Source organism: Rutilus rutilus (genome assembly GCF_951802725.1).
Source record: "Rutilus rutilus genome assembly, chromosome: 2".
NCBI classification, from domain to species: Eukaryota; Metazoa; Chordata; class Actinopteri; order Cypriniformes; family Leuciscidae; genus Rutilus; species Rutilus rutilus.
This window is the reverse complement of record NC_140210.1, coordinates 31,905,883-31,930,559: the sequence shown is the minus strand read 5'-3', so window position 1 is coordinate 31,930,559 and position 24,677 is coordinate 31,905,883. Positions and strand designations below refer to the sequence as shown.

Here is a 24,677-nt window from a genome sequence, read left to right as displayed (position 1 = left end):
TTTATCTTCAGAACACAAAGGAAGATATTTTTAATGAAATCCGAGAGGTTTCTGTACCTCCATAGAGATGCAACGCAACTACCACTTTCAAGGACCAGAAAGGTAAATTATGGTGTGTTTTTTTTTGCACAAATAAAGCACTCGCGTTGCTTCATAAAATTGGGGTAGAACCACTGGAGTCGCATGGATTACTTTAACTACCTTTCTGGGGCTTGAATGTGTAAGCTGCGTTGGATATCTATGGAGGGACAGAAATCTTGGATTTCATTAAAAATGCCTTGTATTCCGAAGATTAACCAAGGTCTTACGGATGTGGAAAGGAGCGAGGGTGAGTAATTAATGACATCATTTTTGGGTGAACTAACCCTTTAGGTATGCAGATACAGCCAGTGTAAAACCGTAAACACTGAGTGAAACAGTTGTGGTGTTTCACACGCATCCGTTCTTACCAGAACGATGGGGACGGACCCGTTGCAAGGTGCCAGGTCATGCAAATTAGGGTGTTAGGTTGCTCCTGTTATGTTGATCTGCAGTTGGCTCTGTATTTCCCCTTGATTGGATGAGGTTAGGAATTTGGTAAGTGTTATAAGATGCAGATGGAAAAAAAGACAACTGACACAGAAATGTCCTGCCACTCTACTGTATTCCATCTTTCAAAAAGAAAGACAAGATTTTAATATTACTTAACAATATGTTAAAAAGTAGCCAGTCCGGCTTCAGTGTTAATACAATATACACTCTATAACAGATTGATAGTGTGAGTATTGTTCTTTTCGATTCAATTCTGAAAGTATTCTGATACAAGCTTGGTACAAGTTGGAAAAAAAATGAAAAATAAAAAACAAAAATAAAATGGTAACTTGAACACAGTTGTTACTCTGAACAATTTTAAATGGAACTGACGTGAACATTGTCAAGTATTAGCCAATCTCCTGATAAAGGGAGAGAAAGGGGACAATGACGTGAAGCTGACCAGTCCGATTCTCTTGACGATGAGGTGAGGAAGTGCAGTGCTAGGTGCAAAGGTGAGCAAAGCCACAGTTGATTTGAATAAAAGGATCTTTTTTTTTCATATTCAGCTTTTTTCTTTAAGCATGTCATTTGCAGTGCCTTCATCCAAATGTACATAAAGCCAGAGAAAACCCAGAACATGACACACAGACCTAAGGGAAACGGCCCACTCACTGACAAAAAGCGCGCACGCTTTTTAAAAGAAGAAAAGGGAAACCAAAATAATAGGGATAAACTTATAGAGTAGCATTTTGGAGTTGTTTTTTGACTTTGCTCTTTTTTTTTCTCTCCAGAAGTACTGCAGGAATATAAGCCTGTTTTGGGTTCTTTGCAGAAACCAGAGCAACAAGGAAAAGGCAAGGCGGCATGGATAATGTAGACCAGAGGAGCGGTTGAAGCATAGCAGCACTGGGGTCAGCAGTCAATCTGTAGAAATGTGGGAGAGAGAGAAGAAACCAGAGGAACGCTTATCGATTCCTGCCATTGTCTCTGGAAGACCCATTAGTGGGCAGCAAACGTGGCCTTCTTCAAGCTAAAATTGGACCAGTTGATGGACAACCTCTGCCTCGTCTGTCGCGCAGAGTCCAAGCAGAACCTGCGGAGAGGGTGAAGAATAAATTCATTGGGGAACAAAAGGTCATGAATGCCAGAGAAAAGGTGAGGTCACATGCACCATTGCTTAGCGAAATTCCAAATGGCAAAATAGAGTCATTCCAATAGGAATCCACACGATCGGGAGTTTCCCCATGCAGATTTTGCACGTTCAAGTTTGCCGCACTGACCAACAGAAAGCTGCCTGCTTTGAAAGTGTCTACTGTATAAGCAGACCTTTATACATGCTATTAACAATGGAATTTCGCTAATGTGACCGCACTTCATAATATTACTGAATACTATTCAAACAGTACCTTTTAAAATATTCCACCTCACGTTCCGTCTCGTCCATGTCTACGCTGTCCAAATCAATGTCTTTGGGCAGAAACACATCATCTGTTGGACAATAAGAGAATTCTGACTTGTTCAAAAGTGAACAAATTGTAAAACATTCGTTTTTATCGTTTATCTTCAGACAGTTTGGCAGTTCACACTCACCTATTGAGTTATTCATCTTATCTGCTTTTTTCTTCTTATTCTTCTTGGGTTTGCTTTTGGGCTGAGGGGACTCGTTGTTTGGGACTTTGCCATTCTGCTGAGGAAGGTCTAAAGCTGAAGATTCGATAATTGGAGAGTTCCTCTCGTCTTTCCCTCCAATCTGTGGCTTTTTCCCATTAGTCCTCTCTTCCCTCTTGATCTCGGTCACTGACTCCTCTGAAGCTCTCTGCTTGGCTTTGGCGTCAGTTTGAGGGCTGGCCGCATTCCCAGCTTTTGGAGGCTCTGGAGCTTTGGAGGTCTCGGCTGGCCTCTTTGTGGCTTCACCGTTGGTTTTGGAGCCATTTGTTTGCTGTTTGGGTTTGACCTTGGTATGGGAGGACTCTGGGTGGGAGGTGGTGCCGTTATGGAGGGCGGGAAAGTCTGAGGGTCTCTCTTTGCAAGTCTTTGGGCTTGGCTGTTGCGATGGGCCGTTCTTCCCACTGGTAGGTGATTCAGGTTCTAGACGAGGCTCCTTAGGACCGAGACGGATGAGACTGTGCAGTAGCTGTGTTTTGCCGTTCTGCATGTTCTTTTCTAAAACGCTCTGTGCTGTTTGCTGAAGAGGCTGAGGGTTGTTGGTTGTTGGAACGAGAGAAGGAATTTCAGACTTGGTCACCTCCTTGGCTTTATTGTCTTTCTTTTTCTTCTTAGATGCCCTCAAGTGCTGCATTTCCTGCAGACGGAGGAGCTCCTGCTTCAGTGCCTCCTCCTCCTCCTGCTGCTGCCTTCTCTGTTCCTTTAAAAGCTGCTGCTGCATCTCCAGTTCCCGAGCCTCTGCCTCAAGACGGGATTTCTCCTCCAGCTGCACCCAAACAAACCCCTAGACAGTTAATCTCATGACAACCCCCATAAGATATATACACACGTGATCCCACATAGATATATATTATATTTTTGGGTCGATCACTGATAACGGCAAAGCAGTATTGGTCGATGCGATCACCGAAATAAATGATACTATTCTTAATATATTTTAAGTATAAAAAAAAAAGAGATAAGAAAGTATCATGATTTGACAACTCTTATTTATTGGCGTGCAACGTATTCCATTCCATCTCTTAAAAGTAATTGGGAACAGCTTTAGAGCTTAAAAACAGCATTCCTGTGAAATAAATAAAAATAAAAAGCAGAACAGTCTTTATCAACAGAAAGTAATCATATGTAAAACAACACTGCATAGTTTACACTATAAATTAAATTGACATTAATCCTACTAAATCTACTAAAGAGCAGTGAGTGTAATTAACATTAAGGACACAGACAGAAGCAGGAATATTAGGCTGCTGTCACTTTAAGACCGATTGTATGGATTCAATATACTGTTAGACATGCGACACATTTCCCAACTGTTTATGTTCACTTAACACATAACCGACTACTCACCAAGCTGGACATTTTGACATGCCATGTGTGATTTTAACCATTTAGGCTCGTGTTCCACTCTGTCTCGGAGCACATGCACAGAAGGTCGCTTGGGGAAGGGAAACAGTATATATTTCGCAGCTTTAAACACTTTAAAGTAGCTGCCGGAAGCTAGTTATTTTAGTCGATAAAGTTTTAAATATGGATATTTTTCTTACACGAACGCATCGCTTCGTTTCAGAAGGCCTTTATTAACCCCCCCCAAAGCCGTTTCGAGCCCTTTTATCACAGATGGATAGGGTTTGATGGAGTTCAAAAAAAATATACCCATGTACTCCCATTATAAGGCTTGGAAGAGCCAGGACTTTTTTTTTTATATATAACTCCGATTGTATTAGTCTGAAAGAATGTCATATAAACTTAGGATGGCTTCAGGGTGAGTAAATCATGGGCTAATTTTCTTTTTTGGGTGCACTATCCCTTTAATTGCTCTTTTAATTAGAGCATGTCATACAGTTTAGCAACAGTAGACTGTATTTACCGACAATCACTTATCTAGCTGATTTGGATTGTAAGTTTGGGCTTTTAGGGAGGAAAGAAAGCGCACCTCTTAGAAGGAAAGAAATTCACTAAAAAGGTTTAAAAAAAATAAAAAAACGCACACCTCTAGTTTCTTACTGTCATTGCTGTGGAGTTGCTGTGGTTGCAATGTCTCCGCTCTACACAAAGACGTTGCAAATTTTTTGTCATTTTTTCAGATGCTTGATAGAACTGTCAGACAGTTAATGCAGTTTTGCATCATCTGATCCACTTTTCTGAACAGCCTTTATAGAGACCACCGATCAAACTATACAAAGCTATTATCGGCCAATAACCATCGGCACCTGATCAATCAGAGACCCCATTTTCATAAATCCTTTTATTCTTCATTACGATATCAGAACAGTAGTAATGCATTTTTAATGTATTTTTGCATAAATTAGTAGACACAGACAAAAAAGCATGAGTTTACCTTCTTCTGTTTGTGGCGGGCACGTTTGGCTGCTTTGGAGCTGGTGACAGGTTTGTTGTCTGCGCTGTTGATGAACTGTAGCAGGTCCTCTACCTTGCGATGGTCTTCCACCCCGTCCCGCTCCAGCAGCAATTCTTCCTTTTTAGGCTGTTCCTCCTTCCGCTTAGTCAGCCTGAGTCTCAACTTCTCCCGCATCTCTGCATAGTTCCTACTGGTGGGTGCGGCAGGAGGCTACAAATCACAGACAACATGAGTAGTTAGTTTATTTATTCATGACACTTTCTATGGTAAACGCTTAACATGAACTGCTTCCACAAATATTCCATTAATAGGGGCTGGTAGACAAAAGCCCTGGAGCATTCAAAACTGTTTTGGTGCAGGAAATAAGAGCATGTACTGATCCATCAGACATTGTGAATACCACACACTGATTAAAAAGCTCTGATAACACCTCAAAGTGACTGACTATAACCGAAATAGAGCTGGCCGTTCTGATGTATACAGTGTGTACGAGCAGAAAAGTGTCAACTTGAAGAGATTTTACTATACTGTGGTAGATGTATATTTTCAAGACCATCTGTGAGTAAGGACTGCTTTATGATAATGTTAAAGTGACAGGAAATTGTACTTTCCATCATGTTCCAATTCTTGCAAATACCGATAAGCCACTTACCGGTCGATTATGTTATGATCGATAACCGATAAATGGCACATCAATATTCTTTCCTATTCTCTAAACAAATTCCGGTTTATCACTATTTGTCACATGTATGTCCCATTTTAGTTTAGTTTTCACTCTGTTCCTGTTTTCCTGTGTTCCTAGTTTGTTTCCATGTTTGTTAATTAGTTTCCATAGTCCATAATTCCACAAACCTGTTGTTTCACGCTGATTACTCAGCATATGTTTAAGCGCTGGGTTTTCCTTAGTTCTTTGTCTGGTATTGTCGACGTCAGTATTAATGTGGTTATGTTTCCTGTATCTCCTGAGTTTTTTTTTTTTTTTTTTTTGTGGATTTATTGATTCATTGTTCTGGAATTCCTTAAGTTGTGCGCTTCATTGGAGCAGGAGCAGCAATCTTTTGAGGACCACACCTGAGGATTTTTAGAACTGGCATCACACAAACTTTCCTGAGCATTCTTCTGTGCGTCGTCTTTTACACCAGCTTGAACGAATGCACAAAAGCACGCCAGCCCAATGTCGGTCTTGGGGGACCTTCACCTTGTTTGTGGAGTGGGTGATCAGACAGATCAATGTTCACCATCGGAAGACATCACTAGCCCCACTCCGGACCCAGAGCCCAGCCAGCCATCAACCCGTGGCACGGACATGATGCCAGAGCCCACTGTAGATGGAGGGCTTGAGCCTGCCGTGATGCATGAGCCAGCGCCAGAGAAAAGGACTGAGCCAACCATAGCCCCGGAGCCCGAGCCCCACTGTGAGTATGATTAGGTGTGTGAGCTGGCTAGATCATGTGCCACCATGAGACCACTAGTGAAGTTCGAGGGAATGGATGTAGACCCCGCCCACACTCCCACTGCTAAGGGTGAGCTGCTGCTGAGCTCTGGTGGCTATTTTAATTTGGAAGAGGATATTTCCCTTATTCTCATGTCCCTGCTGGTTCCACCCAGCTCCAAGTCTCCTGTGTCTCCGCTGGTCCCGCCCAGCTCCAAGTCTCCGCTGGTTCCTGTCAGCTTATCGGCTCCTCCCTGGTTTACTCCACTCTGCTCTGCGGATCCGGCCTGTCAACATATTGGCTCCGCCTTGGCTCCTTCCTCCCTCGGCTCCACCAGAGACCACCATCCTTATGGCTCTATCGGACTCCCTTATCCCTCCGGCACTGCCTTGGTCAGATGTTGCTCTTTTATTCGTTTATATATTTTTATGAAACCTTTATTTAACCAGGAAATAAAACTCCTCCTTGAGATTTAAAATCTATTTTACAAGAGGGACCTGGCCAAGACGGGCAGCACAGTTATTTAAACAAAAACATAAATATACATATACAAAGAATGTACACAAATCACTCAAAACAAATACAATCAAGTAAATCCAAAATCAAATGCTTTAAAATACCCTTAAATTAATTTAGTGATATCAACTCTTTTAAAAATAATTTATCTTGTAACTGATTGTTAGAAGATACATTTAAGCAGATGTTTAAAAGATAATAATAAATATTTTTGAATATGCTGCTGTAAGTAAGAGGGAAGCAAACCCAAAATATTTGTATATATAAATATGTACCAGTGCTTGAGTCTATGGGATGACAACACAGGCCTTCCAACCGAGAGTACAATAGTAGTAGTAGTATTTGAGTTTATTGCCATATCAGCATCACTGGCTATTACATGGCAGATACATAAACATTTAAAAAACATAACATCATAAGTACAATATAATGAAAACAATGGAAAGTACAATTCTATAAAATATTATTTAAATGTACTTGTGCTAATTTTAAAAAAAACAAAACAATCTGGATCCATAAATAAGTCATAAATGATAAAAAGTGCTGTCTCATAACATTAAAGATTGGGCAGTCCAAAAGAATATGTTTTACAGACATTTTGGTGCTTCTTCACCCTTCAATAAATGCCCATGAGTAAGTCATCTTTTCCCAACCACAGAATTCATTTAAAATAATTAGTTATTTATCTACCCATTCTGCTTGCCCTTTCTCTAATGTATATTGGTTAATTAACGGATTTATCCCGAGAACAGTAAACAATAGGTAAGGGCTTTTGAATTAGTAATAAACCTTAATTCTCCATGATAAACAGAATCCAACACCTGTAAACAATGCTTAGGCGCCTGAACATAAATATCAAAATAATACATCACTGACAAAAAAGTAGCAGCTACCAATCTCTTCCTTGCTTCAAAAGAAAGATTGGACTTAACTCAAAAGAAAAATCCCATTTCAACTTTAGTTTTTTCACAAGGTGGTGAACATAAGGCCCAAAAGAGAGGGAATCATCAATTAAAAATCCCAGATATTTATACTGAGAAACTGTTTCAATCATCAACCCTTGAAGAGTAGTAATTGAGCACGAGTTTGAGAGTGCAGACTTTTTTTTGTATGAAAACATCATGAGGCGGTTTCCCAGACAGAGATTAAGCCTAGTCCTAAAATGGCCTTTTAAACCAGATTAACAGAAATCTGCTTTCTCTGTCATGGTCTTTTAAATACTCCTAGGCTTGGTCTACACCAGAGTTTAATAAACTGATTTCCTGGAGGAAGACTAAGGCTAATCCAGGACTAAATTGACACTTAAATTAAACCTATCAGGAGGCAGTTTTAAATTCAGATTAACGCTGTGTTATAGCCTATATATACACATACATACATACATATCTCCGTGCTGGAGATTCTGGTTCGAATCCTGCTCGGAGTGGGTAGAGTAAGAAACTTTGAGTTCGCTCACAACATTTTTGTGAACGAAAAGTTTTTCGAGGGAATGCAAAACATTTTGCAAGCAAATGCAGTTTCTCGGGGGAACACAAAACATTTACTAGAAAACACAAAAACACTGATAAATATTTTTTTTTCTCCCATCTCATATTTTTTCCCTTCAGCATGTCCCGTTAGTTTAGGGGCTTCGTAGATTCCACAGCTGATGTGTGCAGTTTTTCGTTGCTATTTGCTTTAAGAGTTTTCTCTTGTTCAGTAAAGCTTTTTTGATTGCAGACTTTTTTCTACTGTCATTGTTTTCCTTGGATTTACTTCTCAGTTCCATGCAATTTTAAGCTTTTCTTGGTTCATTCCATGTTTTATAGGCAACCTCTGTCATGCTAATTCAGATTAGCACAGTTGGTTTTAAATTAATCTTGTTTTAGTTCAGGACTTCATAGCCCAGGTGTTAGTAATCTGTACTTAATCTGTGTTTCAGAAAGCCATTTTTTAAGCCACGATTAACTACTCTAGATTAAGGCCTACTCCTGGCTTAATTTAAACCCTGTCCGGGAACTGCCCAAAAGAGTTTCGATTTTAAGTTTAAATAAGTTTAGCTCTGCCTGAGCCACGGACTTCCGAGCTGTCCGCTGTGCTCCGTCTCTCCACCCCTTCAGCACTGTCTGGCTCTGCCTTCCCTCCGGCTCCACCTCGGCCCTCGGGCTCCACCTCAGTTCTCTGGCCAGCACCTCGGACACTTGTCACTATGACTCCGCCTCTGCCTCCAGGACAATCGATGTCGCCCGGTCCCATCTGCTCTCTGTTTGTGCCTAGGGCCTGCCTCATCTCCATCACTCATCCCCCTGGTGTCAACAGCCAAGCCTTCACGATGGCTCCTCCATCCATCGACAACGCAAAGGGTCCTGGCTGCGCTCTGGGTCCCCAACCTAGCTACTCCTTCCCCTGGCTCATCCCACCGTCATTACCACCCTGGTTTCTCCCACTGTCACCTGCACTTGTTCCTGCTCTTCACTTGTTCCACGTCCTTCTCCAGAGTCCCCTCCCAGCCGCCTCAGTTGTCGGCATGAGGACGTGCCTTTCCAAGGCGTACGTGTATGTTCTGTTTTAGTTTAGTTTAGTTTTCACTCTGTTCCTGTTTTCCAGTTCCTAATTAGTTTCCCTGTTTGTTAATTAGTTACCATAGTTAACAGAAGAATGTAGGCATCACAGCATTATAATGTGCTATATGAAAAATGGATTTTAATTGTGAGATTTGCTAAAATTATAGGTGTTTTTAAAAGATCAACTTTAAGTGAGTGTTAGATGATGGCAAAGATAATTTGAATGTAAAAACAGGGAAGTGAGCAAAACAATGAAATATCCAAAACTACTGTATATCCAATATCAACAGATACTATAGATAAAAAAAAGCTTGAATATCAGCTGACAATCAAAATACTATTGTTTATTATAAATAATGTAATTATGTAATATATTATTAATATTGTTATATTTGGTGAAAGCCAAGGGAGAGTGTTTCCATACCCCTCCGTGACCGAAGAATTCACAGTAGCAGCAGTCACAGTACTTTCCTTCCTTCTGATTGGTTGAGGTGGAAGTGGATGAACTGTGCTCCGAGCTGCTATCATCATCTTGGCTCTCCTCTCCTTCATATGGCTGGTGATCGTAGCCTCCGTTCCCTTCACAGCGATGACCCTCACAGTCTGGATCACTGACAAAAACATTCCAAATGTGAGTATATGAACTCAATTCCAGCTCATATTCCAGTTTATTTATTAAATATTAAAGTGCCCCTATTATGCTATTTTAAAGTTTCCTAATGTTGTTTTGGAGTCTCCTAAAACAGGTTAACATGCATCAAAGATCAAAAAACTGTTCATTTTCTCATAATATACATTTGCACATCACCACATTTTCAATGATTCTCAAACGACTCGCCAGATGAATCAATCTCTCTAAATCCCTCCTTTCCACGAGCTACTCTCTGCTCTGATTGGCCAGACAGCTCAGTCTGTTATGATTGGTCTATCACGTACAGCTGTCGAAAACAAAAAAGCCCATTGCCATAACAACGTCAGCTCTGCGTGTCCTGAGGCTTCCTACACCGTAAACTAAACACAGTAACGACCAATGACGTCGATTTTACCATATCAATCAGAGCGCGAGTCCGATGATGAAACATTGGAAAAACTAATGATTCAACCCGAACCTCCATCGCAAGGACAACTCGAGCAGGATGTTTCTCAGTGATACACTAGTTTACTCACTTTGAGGGACAATATGAGATGTTGCAACTATAATTCCTCACCATCAGCATTAACAAGTGCATGTCCATCAACAAACCGATTATTTTACTAGTACTTATTTATTTACAGAGTATTTTTACAATTTATTGCGGTGAACATGTGGAAACTGTATCAATAACAGTGCATACATTAGCCGAGCTCTAGCGTGAATGACTGATGATACATAAACGTTAGTAAAACAAATCTTGATCCATGCTTAATCTTTCCTCAAAGAAGTGAGAACGACAGACAATCTGCATTAATAGACACAGTTTTAGGTAACGTTAATAGTGGCCCACAACTGATTAGCAGAAGTATTTCAATAAGACAGTAATACTGCGAGTTAACCAGTTAGCAGGAGATATAAAACTCAAAACTAAGTATTTTGAACACCATCTTTCAAGAGCAAGCGGTTTGCGAATCCTGCATTGAACTCCGAGATTAGAGAAGCAGTCTTAAGTAAAATAAAGGGAAACACAGCAAAAGTTTAGGATTATACTGCTATGGTATCATGGTAAAGATGAATTTTAACCACTGAATCTTCACATGCTCGTCCTTGGGCAGTGAAAAAAAACTGGCTTTAGCTTCACTATAGCCCCTTTCACACAGAGATTCCGGAAAATACATGGATAAAGTGACCCGGGATTTGACCCGGGTTCATTTGATTTTGGTTCATTCACACTGCCAGTGATTTTCCGGAATCAGAGAGCGCGTTCACACACAACCCGTGTATGTCCCGGAAAGACACGTGACATCGATGTGACTTGTAATGTCTCAGCAGCGTCTTCAGTTTGCTTATGAGCTGCGAAACCACGCTTGTGCATTTATTTCTCTGATTCGATCATAAAAGTGCGCATTTCGTACCGTTTCACAGCTGGCGAACGATCCCGGCTTCAGCGTCATCACTACGACACGGCATTATTACGGCTTTTGTTCACACAGCGCGCGTTCCGGGACTGAACACGGCAATGTTACTAGGTCCCCAACCCGGCATCGATCCCGGCATTAAACCCGGGTCGTGTTTGCGTTCACACAGAAGGCGTTCCGGCAATTTGCCGGCAATTTCCCGGGTTCAATGCGCTGTGTGAAAGGGGCTATTGTAGCGCACAGCATCTTCTCGACATGATGCTATCCAGTGTCCACAGGAATCAACAGCAGGTTTGAGGGGATTCAAGTTTTCCCTGGTCTCTGCGCGCGCAATAAGTGGGCGGGCAATATGCTAATGTTTCGTCTTGACGTCACAACGAAACGGCTTATGACTCGTTTGAAAAACAATTAATTTCATTGACTCGGAGTCGACTCTTACTTTTGAAAGACAATAACTTTATATACGGTGCACTTTCAGATTTAAAACTTTGCAGGATGTTTTCATTCACTTAGAGCTATGTTACACACTACATGAAAGGTCATTTTCAAAAATCCATAATAGGGGCACTTTAAAAGCTTGACATGCCATAGAAATTAGAACAGCCTGTCTATTTTTTGGATGACGGGACAGCAGGAACATCACACAGAAGGCATAAGGCAATATTACTATAGATGATGAACTGACCTGCACACGCTATTTGGACCACTGATTAAACCTTCAACTGAGGCGGCTGGCTGCTCACCAGATGTCAAGCACATACTCTGATGGACATCCATGAAGACTGGAGTCTGAGATACAGTCTTTGAAAAGGACTGGGTGCCTATACTTGGTAGGTGTGTGTTGGGGGAAGAAGGGTGTGAGGTTCCGCTGAGAGGGGGGAGAGACGAGAGACTGGTGGGGCTATTCCTAGGAGCAACAGGAGTGGGATGTCTATGGTCCTCTTTACCTAAATTATGGAAAACTTCATCTAAAGAAAAAAAAAAAAAAGGAAATTCAGCAAATGAAAGCAAAAATTCAATCTTAAGACTCATGATGGGTCATTTAGAAACGTGAAAGTGATTATTACTCGACTGGACAGTGGTGGCGGCACTGGAGACAGAGGAGGTGGCAGAGGAAGTGGCCATCACCACTTCACTGGCCTCCATGAAGGCATCTTGGTAGTTGAAGAGACACTTTTTCTTGGCGCCGTTCTTCCTCTCTTTGCCATCTGGGGAAGGATGGGGGTTGACAATGGGGTCCAAACTGGAGGAGAGAAGGGGCACGTCGGGAAGAGGAGGACCCAGCATGTCACCTTTGACAGGGAGAAGAGTTTCAGTGGGATCATAGAGATACTGAAGACAATAAAACCCACTTGGCACATCTTTTTTGGTAATGTAGTGACCATTTAAATATATATAAAATACTAATACTAACACTGTAAGGAGCTGAAACGAACAACTAGTTGTTACTACAGTGATGTCACCCTCTTTTGGACACAGACAGCTCGTCTGAGGTGTGGTGCTAGAAATTGCATTTTGACTCATTCACAAATTTTGATCTCTCTCCAAAAGTTCCTCACCACCACTCTTGCGGTCTCGGGGAAACCCATCAATTATGGTCAAGAGAGGGCACACTATTTAAAAGCAAACGCTTAACGAGAATAAAACACACCTCCTATGTGGATGACATTTTGGTAATGATGGCTGGGCGATTGCACGTGTCTGATCGCTAATATTACTTAGGTCAAAAACAGCTCCACCAAACAGCTTAAAATGTTTGTAGTTTCTAGTTTGTGGCTTCAAAAAGTCAAAAACGTTCCTAATGTTAACACTATATCCAATTCTTGTAAGTGACTCATGTATCCCATATATATTTTTAGGGGTTAAGACTTTAGAAAATGAAAATAATTTAATGGATTCACTCAACTACTTTAGTGGCTGTTCTGGTACAAGTTTTGATCAGACTGAGGGTAGGACTTTGATTTTGTGACTGTATACAATCCATTCATCATATTTCAAGCTTAATTCTGTTATTTTAGTCAAGTATATAAATTAAACTTCAGATCCTGGTCCTCTATGTATGTTTGTGCTTTTCCAAATAATCTGATCGTATTCCAAAATTTTGGAAATCATTTTCCAAATGATTTAAAACACTTATTTTTAGCACATTCTCTGATTGACAGGCAAGTAGGCAGTTATTTGTGGTTGTCTTGGACATATTACTGCTTAACTACAATTGATCTGGTCAAATGCGTTTTCTACTACACTCCTAAAAATAAAGGTTCCAATAAAAGTACCCCTTGCCGTAATGCCATAGAAAAACCAGTTTTGGTTCCTCAAAGAACCTTTCAGAGAACAGTTCTTGATGAATGTTGTTCCACTGTGCATTACAAAAGTTCCATTGATATTAAAGGTTCTTTAGGGAACCATAGATGTCAATTCAGAACCTTTATTTTTTAAGTAGTCATGAAAAGGAAATTCCAATCATCATTCCAAAAAATTTTAGGACAGGGCTTGACTTTGTCCATCGTGAATTGATTCGATTGTTGGATCATTGTCGTTTGCTAAATGTAACAAACTCATGTCAGTTAAAGGTTTCTGAAAGGGATGGATAATTGGCCAGTCCTCACGCAGGTGAGGACATCATTCACATTATTAAAAAAGAGATGTTGACAGTAGGGTAAGGGAAGTTAATTCCATGGTGACTTTTAGAGTTCCTCTGTGAGCTGATCACCAGACACATAATACCAGATCTAAATGGAGCCTTTCAATGATTTAAAACATCTGAATTACTTGTACAGATTAATGCATTTTAGCTTTACTATTATCTACATTGAAGTGTGCAGAACATCTTTAAAAAGGCTTGAGAAACTGACCAGGTAATGGCTCCTGGAGCAGCACAGAAGGGTTCCAGTTCTTCATAATGTGCGTGTCCCAGAGGTTCTCTAATTTGAGCGAGGGGCATGGCAAAGAGCCGTTCCAGTCCCCCGCCGTGCTGAAGCAGCTCTGGTAGACATGCTCCGGTAGGGTGGGGTTGAACACTTGCTGCTTTCCGCCTGTGTGACTGGACGTGGGGGTGGGAGGGAGAGTCTAGAGAAGATGATGTGGAGAGAGTTGGGATCATTACATGAAAAAATTCAATGAATGTCCTTTTAAAATGATTTACCATGAAAATCAGTGATTAGGATACTGAAAAATGTATAGTGGCATTACGTCATTGCTTGACAAGCAATAGTCAGCGATGTGGAAAGGGACATGCCCAGTAGGAAGTGAAATTTTGCACCTGTGCCTCTTTTTAAGATTTAGATTTTTTGAGATTGATACAAGTCACCCCCCTTGTGGCTGGAAAAATAACACAGGCATTGAGTCCCTACAAGCAGGGAATTTCCTGTGCATGTGCGTGCGTCTAACCTTGTTGTGTGTGAGCGGAGGGGTGGAGTAGAGGGTGGGCAGCAGTGGTCTGGGCAGGTGGGAGAGGTTGTGCAAGGGGAGATGGCCGTGTATGTGGGGGTAGAGGTGGAGGGCAGGGTGGGCTGCTGTCTTCTCTGAGAAGAACTGGTGACCCCCTGTGTGCAGCCTGCTGGTAGGCAGACAGGTGGAGCTCAGGCTGGAAGTGCTACCATCCCCGGTGCCCTGATTACACACGTGACACTCGCATGGATGTTGTACCTGATCCATCTAAAAAGAAAAAAAAAGAAGAAAGAGGTCATTTTTATCAGATCATTTACTGCAATACCTGCAAATGCAAACCACTCAAACCACTCATCTCTCATCTCGCATCTCTCTGACTCAATCAAAGATCAAATACATTTTTTAACAGTTTTTAATCTTGATGCAAAGGGAGAAATGTTTAAAGTGTAACTCAACCCCTGGTCAGAGCATGACTCCACCCACTGGCAATATTTGGAAAAATGCCGGAAAAGTGGGCAGAGCCCAGCGGAGACAGAGAGGACGAACCGAGGGCGGGGCTGACCGGGGGGCATGCACCTGAGACCTGCAGTGGCGGATTGATTGACAGCTGTCAGACTCGCAAAGATGGAGGGTGACTGGAGTGATGCCAGTAGCTTTGCAACAGAGCGGTCATTTGAAGTAGTGGACTTTTCTCCCCCACCTTCACCTGAAGTGGAGGAGGGTGAATTGTCTGGACACAGGGCCAGAGCCTTATCAATTCGAGCCGCTGGCTCAAACTGCGGTCTTAACTCCCGATGCCGACGATGCTAGCGAAGGGCGTGGTGAGCTCGTGCCAGGGGCGTGGGTAGTGAGCCGTTGGCAGAGCCTGCATACGTCACGCGGGGAAACAACTTCAAAAAGGAAAATTCAACTCCAGTAGCCACCATTCAACTCGAAGAGGGCAGCACTCAGATGTTTTTACACCATATATTGTAGAATTAAAACACTTTATACCCAAATGTCAAAATATTTACTCGAATCAATGAACAGCACTAATAAGGCCCCAGTCTTACAGATCATTAACTAAAAAAAAGTTGTTTTAGGGTTGTTACCCTTTAATATATAGACCCTTAACGCATATTTTCCTAAGCTCTACCTGTGTATGAGGGTATGATGGAGGTGGACAGTCATTTTTCCCTCCAGAGAACGGCATCTCCTGGCCTGGAGGTTCCCCACCACATTCCCTCTCCCCCTCATCACCTTCAGAGGAACTGCTGCTGCTGCTGCTCCCCCGTGAAGACTGAGAAAACGAGAGAGGAGCGCTTATTACCACTGTTCAAACTCAAATGTCAAATGTTTCCAGTTGACAAATGTTTATTGTACACTGTAGGCAGCAACAACACTGTCAGATGATCAGCTGCCACCTACTTTATCTTTAAGGGTCATTCTCTCTTCCCCTCCACTGAGTTGGTTGTGGATGCCATTAATGCTGGCCACCACCGAAGGGTCTTCATACCCGCTCAGAGGGTAGATAGCAGACAACGGAGGCACTTCATCATCGCTGAGGCAGAAAAGGAAAAAGAAAGAAAGCAAAAGGAGTCTAATGACTCAGCTGTTGGACTAGTGTGATGTAATAAGAAACTGATGACACTGATGAAAATGAAAAACAGAAACTGAGTGAGCTTAGCAGGAAAGTACATCATTAAGTCACTGTAATCATAAATACAGTAATGACTATAATAATTGGAACTTGCCTGATTTGACCCATATCTGATTTTTGCAATACTGTCCACAGGAGACATATTACTAGAACTAAATATTACAACAACAAAAAAATATTCCCAAGCTTATATTTCAGCATTATCCACGTAAAAACCCTTGACTGCTCATAAAACTATTACGAAATGCAGCCGTAAAGCAAGCAGACAAGGAACAACAAACTTTATGCCGCACCTGACAATGACAGGTGAATTGAGATGATTATTTCACTGTCCATGAAACTGCATTTTACATTTATATACACTATCAATCAAATGTTTTTTAATCAAATTTGGGGTTTCATAATTATCAAGATTAAAATCAGTGTGTCCTGCATTGCCACTGCAAAAATAAATAATATTTTATCCAATATTCTGAATGTGAGTGCACCGTTTGAAGTGAATGCAGTGAGACGGAAAAAAAGTCTCGCATTTTTCCTGCTGTGTGAACAATGTTGTCTGATTCACAAAAAGTGAGTCTTATGAGCCGATTCCTTTAATGAATCATTTAAATCAACTGACTGATTGTTCATATAGCAATGCGTACTTAAAGACACACAATTGCAGTTCCTTTTTTGTAATAAACAGCATTTTCATAAAAGAAAAAAGGTTAGATAGATACTTATGGGACCTACGTCCCAATGTTCAAAGTTTTAAGTGAACCCAGCTACGTTTCAAACAAAAGAGAGCGGATAAAACGGTTTTAACTTACAATGTGGTGGTGCCATCCTGCGGCAGGATGAGGCGTGGGTGCTGCTGGATGGTGATGGGGGAGCCTGGGGCCGAGCCGGACCCTGAGCTGCCCGATGACATGCTGGGGGGGTGGACCTCTGACAGGTAGTCCCGGGGAGGCTCCGCTTGCAGGGGCAGCTTCAGATGCAGGTCCTCTGCCATGGGAGCATCCATGATGCCACAGGTGAGGATGTGAGAAAGGCTGCAGTCGTCACAGGTGCATCTGGAGGTAGATATATTACCTTTATTATGAGGCACTGAGGCTAACGATACACAAAAAAAACTGAGGTCAAAGATACTCAAAGGACCAAAAGGTTATTTTTTTCCATTGGCATTTTTTAAAATATGGCCCCCAAAAAGGATCACATTCAAGAAAGAACAGCAAATAAGAGCTGCAAATAATTTTATTGAATATAAGTGGAAGGTACCTCCGTCTGTAGTTGCAGTTGGGACAGTCTGGGATACTCAGTCTGGATGACAGCATGTGTTTCACTGTGTCTGTGAACTTGCTGTCACCACCAAGAGACTTTTTACTGTTCAGTAGGAACTGCAATCACAATATTAAAACAATAATTGTGGGTTTTTAAGACATATAACATGTATAATAGAATATATGTGCTGATAACTGAGAAATGGCTATGAACACAGTTGCTTTTACAAAGAAAACCCTCAAGATACACAAAGGTTGAAGCCTTTTTCTATTTTATTACATTTTAAAAAGTAATTTATTATTGTTGTGGCAAAGCTGAATTTTCAGCATCATTACTTCTGTCGTTCAGTGTCACATGATCCTTCAGAAATCATTCTAATATGCTGCTCAAAAAACATTTATTATCTATATTTATTTATTTATTTATTATGTTGAAAACAGTTCTTGCTTAATATTTTTGTAGTCTTTTTTTTTTTTTACAGTGATGCGTCTTTTCAGGATTCTTTGATGAATATTAAGTTCCAAAGAATCAAAATCATTTGTAAAATGAATTTCTTTACTGCCACTTTTGACCAATGTAATGCGTCGTTGCAGAAACTGTAAAAAAAAAAATTTGTACTGACCCTAAACTTTTTAACGATAGTGTTTTAGATCTTTTTACCACAAGACATGTGTAATGGAGTATACAAGGCTAGATGAAGAGAGATGTTTCTGCTCATTTAATATGTAAAAAAAATATATAATAATTGTGTAATCATCATCCATCTACAGTGGCCCAGTAGTGCAAAACACAACGAAATTTAAACAGCAAAGTTAAAAACGAAACACAACGGAAACAAGCCACAACACCAGCCACAACATAACGGAAATGTCCAATATATGTGATGACTTATGACGAGTCTGCATTAAAATACTTATACATCTGCTAATTATTGACACTTGAAGCTCCTCTTTAATAATGCAGCACATGGTTTTAATGCAGGGTCAAATGATCAAACAAAATCCCCCCAAAATTTCCATTCTAATGTTTGTTTATGGACTCTTGAACTTTGCACATATTATTAGTTCTGAATCAGTCATTTCACAGCAGCATTTCTCAGCCACATAAAGGATGCTTTAAAGGTAAAGTTTGGCCTTTGTACTAGAGGTAATGGTCTAACAAAATCCAAATAAACTTTTAATTTACCAGGCTTCTTAAATGGCACTTAAAATGTACATAGCTATATTAATGACTTGGCTAATTTCAAATGCAATAAATGTAGTTGAAGGGTTCATAAAAAAAAAAAAACACTAAAAAAAAAAAACTGTATTTCATTAGACCATTACCTCTAGTATAGAGCTCTTAGCTTTAACAGAACCTCTATAGTGGCCGATAAAGGAGCGGGAGCATTTTTGTTGGTTTGTGTTAACTTATATTTGTTTTTGTTTTTTTACTTTTCATTGTGTTGTGCACTACTGGGCCACCGTATCCTTCAGAACTATGAGCTGGAAATAAGTCTGTCAGGAATGCTAAAAAAGCTTAGCGAATAGGCCATTACCAATAAAAAGTCCTTAGTTACGCAATTTAAATGATAGGTTGAGAGAATAATCATTTCATAATAATTGTTGTAACTAGCATTCAGACACTCAGTACTTATCTTTGCCTTTGAATGTATGTCTGCCTTGCATCTAAATCTAGTGTGCTGTTTTATGAATGGGGAATTTTCTTGTTATTCAGGAACACATTCAATCAATAATTCCATTAGTTTTCAAGAACGCACTGTACATGCTTACCTCAACAACCTTTTTTAATCTCAATAAGAACAAAGGGTCAATCAGACCAGGAGGAAATCTTACCTGCTCTTCAAAAAATCTTTTCTGTTTGAAGATCTCGGCGTCTTCTTTGAGCATCCGCTGCTTAGTTCTTAAAGACATCTTTAAAAATAAATGTAGAAACTCATTTAGCTCCACTCAAAAGTCACGTATGAAAATTATTAACGAATAATGAGTGACTTGTGCTGCAACTTACATTTCTATTAATTAAAGACTTATGTGGTTCTGTCCTTTGATTTGTGAGATTCTGACCTTCAACTTTAAAAAGCAACTGCAAACAGGCAAAACTGGCATTAGATGCAAGATCAGCCTTGAGAGCCACAAACAATTACTCAGTTCAGTAAGACTACTTTCACATTACGAATGAAATATACCTGCTCATCAACATAGTCATCAATCCTCTTCTCACACTCCAGCCATTCAAGAGCCACTGCACTCATTTCCTGGTCCAGATGGTGGTATCTCTCCAGGAGTGTACGGTACATATCCTCACTGTATGAATCATGGGATGTCGTGCCCTGCCTATTAAACAAAAATCACACCAATGACATCCTGTACAGACAGAGAAATGCTACAAGAATGATAAAGTTTTAACTGATTCACTGCAGACCATACCTGAGCTGGGCCACTAAGGCAGGTAGACTGTTGTGCAGGATGGGTTCAGAGAACACCAAGTTCTCAAAAAGGTGCTTATTGTGGAGCTCCCATGTCACTTGGAACTTCTGCAAATGTTCGTTCTCCTGAAAAGGAAGAACAGGGCTAGTAGTAGGTCATACTGATGCTTGAGCTTAAACGGATTATCATTACTCATACTCATGTACACGTATGCATGTACAATACGGTTGCATCAACACACCAGGGTGAGCAGGAAGCTGCTGATGGTGCGGGCCGCCTGGCAAAGTGCATTGTACTCCTCTAGCAGCAGTGAGATGAACTGGTGGGCCTGCGGAGGCCCTTGAGCCGCTGCACCGGGTGCCTTTGAGCCTGTGGACAGGTGTTTGAGTAGACGCACCTTCATCTCTAAGACGTACTCCCTTGCCTGCTGTTCCAGACGCTGGTACAACTGGTAGGGATCCTTCTCACAAAGCCTAAATAAAGAGAAAGCAAGGTGAGTCTTTGGGGAAAGAAATGAGAGATTCCAAGTACCGTCCAGTAGAATAATTAATGTGTTATTATTAGGGATGTCAATAGATGCAACTATTTAATTGCGATTAATCGCACCCTTTTGTGAAATTAAGCATACACCATTTGTCTTGTTAAACACGTTCATTTTGTCATCATTTGCTACACCCAGCTAAGTAAATCATCAGATTGAAGGATGATTCTGACAAAAGCTTTTTTTCAAGGTCTTTCTGAAAAAGGACACTTGGAGACTCCAAAAGGAAACCAAATTACACAATGATATAAGTCCATTTAATTCATAAAAACCAGAGCACCCATTCATAAAAATAAATAAAAAATATTACAGAAAAAAAAAAAAAAACCTTTTCAGATTTTACAGTGTATAGTATGTGTACAGCCAGCGCAACAGCAAAGAGCTTGTTTATATTTTAGACAAGTCAAGCTGTGATCTGGAACAGGAATTTGCGCATCAATATAACGGACTCATGCGTGCTTGCTGTACGACTCCTGTACGTCACCGCAATCATTTTTACCTTGATTGCAATACTCATCCATCAAAACTTCACTAGCGAGACGCTGGTTTGCTTTACCAAGCCGAGAAATGTAGTTTGCTTTGCGTATCATCTGGCCATACAGCGGTGGGATGTTTTGAAGTTCCGTTCAGCCTGTATTTCACACAGACTCAGAGTGTTGCGTGAGGGCTCGCGCTCTTCAGAAACAATCACAGAATATGACAGAGCTCGTGTTTTAAAGCAAAACACTCACTGGAATTAGATTACATTTAGAATTACATTATATATGCCGATATACGGTAATACGATATATCACGCTAATGAACATGCACTGTTTTGTTATCGTGGGCACTTTAAAATACCATGCATAATTATTTATTACAAATTATTCCGATTTTTAGAATTCATTTTAAGAATACTTTTCCATCAACCAGTTAAAATATACAACACTGTGTGTGTGCAGCGTCAAAGAGACATGTGCGCTTGTAAACAAGCCCAACACGCATGAGGAACATGGCGGAACGAGTGAATGAAATGCACTTTCAATGACAGCAGATGAAGCTGATGGAACATCAGAAACGCAGCCGTAACCCCCGTAAAACAAAGCAGCTGTTATACTTTCTATTTCTGAACAGTATTTAAGTGTTTTAAACAGCCATTCAGATTTTTGTATTCGTAATGGTGTTCAAAGCACCAGATACTTAGACTTAATAGGCTACTTATTTTCGTTTTTTTTTTTTACATTTTAATCTGGACTACAACATGCCCTAGATTTTGATTTAAAATGTTCTGATTCTTTATACAATAAGACTCTATTAGTTAACATTAGTTAATGAAAATGAAAAATACTTAGTTTCAACATTTAATTATTAAAATAAAAACCTGAGCTAACATGAACTAACAATGACCAGTTGTATTTTTTTAACTAATGCTATTAAATAATAACTTCTGTAACATGTCGCTATTGCTCCTTGTTAGTGTTAATGCATTAACTAACGCTAACTATTATTACCTATTGTTCTTTATAATTATTTTTCAGTTTAATGTTTGAAATATTTGTTTACTTTATTTATTTTTGTGTATAGTTTTATTGTATTTAAATGTTCAGTTATTTTTGTTATTAGAAAAAAAAGTTATTAAACCTGTTAGTATGACACTTTTTTTGCAACTTATTTCAATATTGTGATAATATCGTATAACGTGATAAGAGCTTGAGAAATTATTGCAACATGAAAATTGTATACCGTCACATGCCTTACAGGAATGAATAATTCACTGAAAATGCAACGTGAGTATCTATTCTCCCTGAACTCTCTGAAGTAATCAGCCTGGTTTTCTTTACATTAGAGTCGTTTAAATGAATTTGCTTACTGGATTGCTGGAATTACAACTTTCCTGGAGTGTAGAGGCTTAAAATGATCTGATCGCAAACAGAGTGTTACAGGGTCTTGCACCATTGTAGATGCTCGCGATTTCTAAGATCATCTAACTGCGTGACAAATTACGTTAATGACGCAATTTTGCGTGCTTCGGTCATTTATTTGCGTTCACATAAGGAATTTGAATTAATCGCATGCATTAACAGCCCTAGTTATTATTTATCACATAGGATTGGCAGATTCACAACACCACAGTGCACGTTGTCATTTTCACATTGTCAAAAGAAATCTAAGAGCCTGCAATACATCAATTTTACAATACATAAAACACACATCCTGTACATTAAACACATCCCAGTGATGGATAAAGACTATTTGTAGCAAACCTGATTGTTTATAAAATATTTGTGCTATACATTAATTACACACCCATTTAAAAATGTTTTTAAGAGGTGTTTTATACTTACCAAAGCTGCTTTTATTTGATCAAAAACATTAATATTGTGAAATATTCTTAGAATTTAAAATAACTGTTTTCAATTTAATATAATATTTCCAGTCTTTGGTGTCACATGATCCGTCAGAAATCTTTCTAATATGCTGATTTGGTGTTCACGAAACATTTCTTATTAGTAATGTTGGAAACAGTTGTGCTGCTTAATATTTTGGGGGAAAAACGTAATAAACTTTTTCAGGATTATTTGATGAACAGAAACTTAAAAAGAACAGCATTTATATGAAATGGAACTCTTATGGAACCCCTTACTGTCACTTTTGAAAATTGAATGAGTGCCAACTGAATAAAAGTATTAATTTATTTCAAAATGTAAAAACTGAAATAAAAAAAAATTCTTACTGACACCAAACTTTTGAAAGGTACTGTATGAAGTATGAAGATACTTATGATGGCGAACATGGTAGAATCAGGCTTTTTTCTGGAACACTACACATAAAATGACCCCATTATCTGAGAAATATCCCTGAAATAAGAACTCTGAGAAAATCACACCTGTCTCTGTGTTCAGCCCAAGGGTGTGTAAACAGAAAGAGGAAGAAATAAGAAACCAAAAAGAACATTTTTACCAATAAGAAAACTAGACCGAGAAAAGAGCTCTGTCTGTGAATCATTTTGTGTGTTTGGGTTTGCTGAAATTGGAGAGAACATGTGTGGCTGTGATTAACAAAATAGTGGAAGCTAAAATCACTTACAGTGGCAACCATTGAATTGTTTTAACAACTCTGATGGTTATCTTAATGTCAGTGCTATTTTGTGTCTTTTCCCAAAAACTGCTAGATGGATTTGTTCTGGCTCAATTCTTTAGATAAAAACATTATCAAACAACTGTTTCTTAGGATAAATTCATTCTGAAAGAATACCTGTCAACGAGTTCCTTCATGCTCTCTTTGTCCCGGTCTAGAGGCTGATCCTGATCATCAGCCAGCGGAGTCCCAGTCTGACGGTAAATGCACCGGACCAGGTATCTGACCTCAGACCAGTGATTCTGCAGTTGTTGTGACTCCCGCTCTGACTCAGCCGTGATCTCCCTAACCAAAGCAACCACAATCAAGTCATTTTAGATGACGAAATACATTTAAGTAGACTGATCAGTCAAACAACAGACTAGTTGGGACTGATGCAGGACATACCTCCGCTCATAACAGGCCTCACAGCTACACACTGTGTCTGCGGTGAGGGCAGAGCTGAGATCTGGAGCAGGCAGTGTAGGAGCACCGACTGTCAGTCTGCCTCCGGGACCCAAGGGCTCCTGGGACAAACCGCCATTACCCACCGGCATGTGCAATAAGAAGTCCTGATTCTGGCGAAGAACAAGAAAAGAATTAGGTATCACCAATTATTTCTTTATGCTATTATGCAGAGGTGTTATGAAACGGGATCATGCCATTTTGGCTATATGGGGGTGCTCAATGTCTGATTTCACATCTAACTACCGGTTTTCTGCCAGTAAGGTAATATACAGCCTATTATGATAATGCTGTAAATAAAAATGTGAAAAGAAAGAAGATTTTAATAAATATTTGTAACGTGCGTAAATAAAACCAACCACCCCTGTGCAAGATTTAAGTTTCACTTTCCACGATCCGTGACCAACAGAGAGCGTCTTGGCCGCAGGGATTTAAATCTTTAACAATGTCTGGGATAAGAAAATCTAAAGTGTGGATGCACACCATTAGAAAGGATATTTTTCAAGGCTGGATTTAGCATCAGGAAAACCACGATTGCACTTCTGCCGGCCAGAAGTTTTCCTCAGGACATTCTAAAACGCTTAATGTGAAAAACGCTTTTAAAATGCTTAAAGGGCACTTTAATGTGGCTTAATGTATATTAAGACAGTGATGTTAAAAGGCGTTCTTTATAATAACGGTTTTCTATGGGAGGAAAATGCTTAACGTGTAATTAAATGCGTAGTGTTCATATTCTGGGCTCATCTGCTTTTCTGTAGGCTATATAGTATGCTTTATTA

The 24,677-nt window shown here is 39.9% G+C and overlaps 1 protein-coding gene across 1 annotated transcript in view; it reads right to left on the bottom strand.

Annotated features, from left to right (window-relative positions):
- Positions 1 to 624: 624 nt before the first annotated feature.
- The window catches only part of fam193a (family with sequence similarity 193 member A), a 30,715-nt gene continuing 6,662 nt past the window's right edge, over positions 625 to 24,677 (bottom strand). The window contains exons 4-23 of the mRNA XM_084401523.1: positions 23,842 to 24,011; positions 23,572 to 23,739; positions 20,038 to 20,269; positions 19,797 to 19,921; positions 19,556 to 19,703; positions 19,378 to 19,452; positions 19,206 to 19,283; positions 17,368 to 17,486; positions 16,920 to 17,162; positions 15,879 to 16,011; positions 15,607 to 15,750; positions 14,472 to 14,738; positions 13,937 to 14,150; positions 12,149 to 12,373; positions 11,767 to 12,049; positions 9,454 to 9,640; positions 4,517 to 4,747; positions 2,104 to 2,944; positions 1,920 to 2,001; positions 625 to 1,606 (exon numbers count right to left, since the gene is read on the bottom strand). Of these exons, the coding sequence (XP_084257649.1) occupies positions 1,513 to 1,606; positions 1,920 to 2,001; positions 2,104 to 2,944; positions 4,517 to 4,747; positions 9,454 to 9,640; positions 11,767 to 12,049; positions 12,149 to 12,373; positions 13,937 to 14,150; positions 14,472 to 14,738; positions 15,607 to 15,750; positions 15,879 to 16,011; positions 16,920 to 17,162; positions 17,368 to 17,486; positions 19,206 to 19,283; positions 19,378 to 19,452; positions 19,556 to 19,703; positions 19,797 to 19,921; positions 20,038 to 20,269; positions 23,572 to 23,739; positions 23,842 to 24,011 (4,059 nt within the window). The 3' untranslated portion in view covers positions 625 to 1,512. The remainder of the gene's footprint in view (positions 1,607 to 1,919; positions 2,002 to 2,103; positions 2,945 to 4,516; positions 4,748 to 9,453; positions 9,641 to 11,766; positions 12,050 to 12,148; positions 12,374 to 13,936; positions 14,151 to 14,471; positions 14,739 to 15,606; positions 15,751 to 15,878; positions 16,012 to 16,919; positions 17,163 to 17,367; positions 17,487 to 19,205; positions 19,284 to 19,377; positions 19,453 to 19,555; positions 19,704 to 19,796; positions 19,922 to 20,037; positions 20,270 to 23,571; positions 23,740 to 23,841; positions 24,012 to 24,677) is intronic.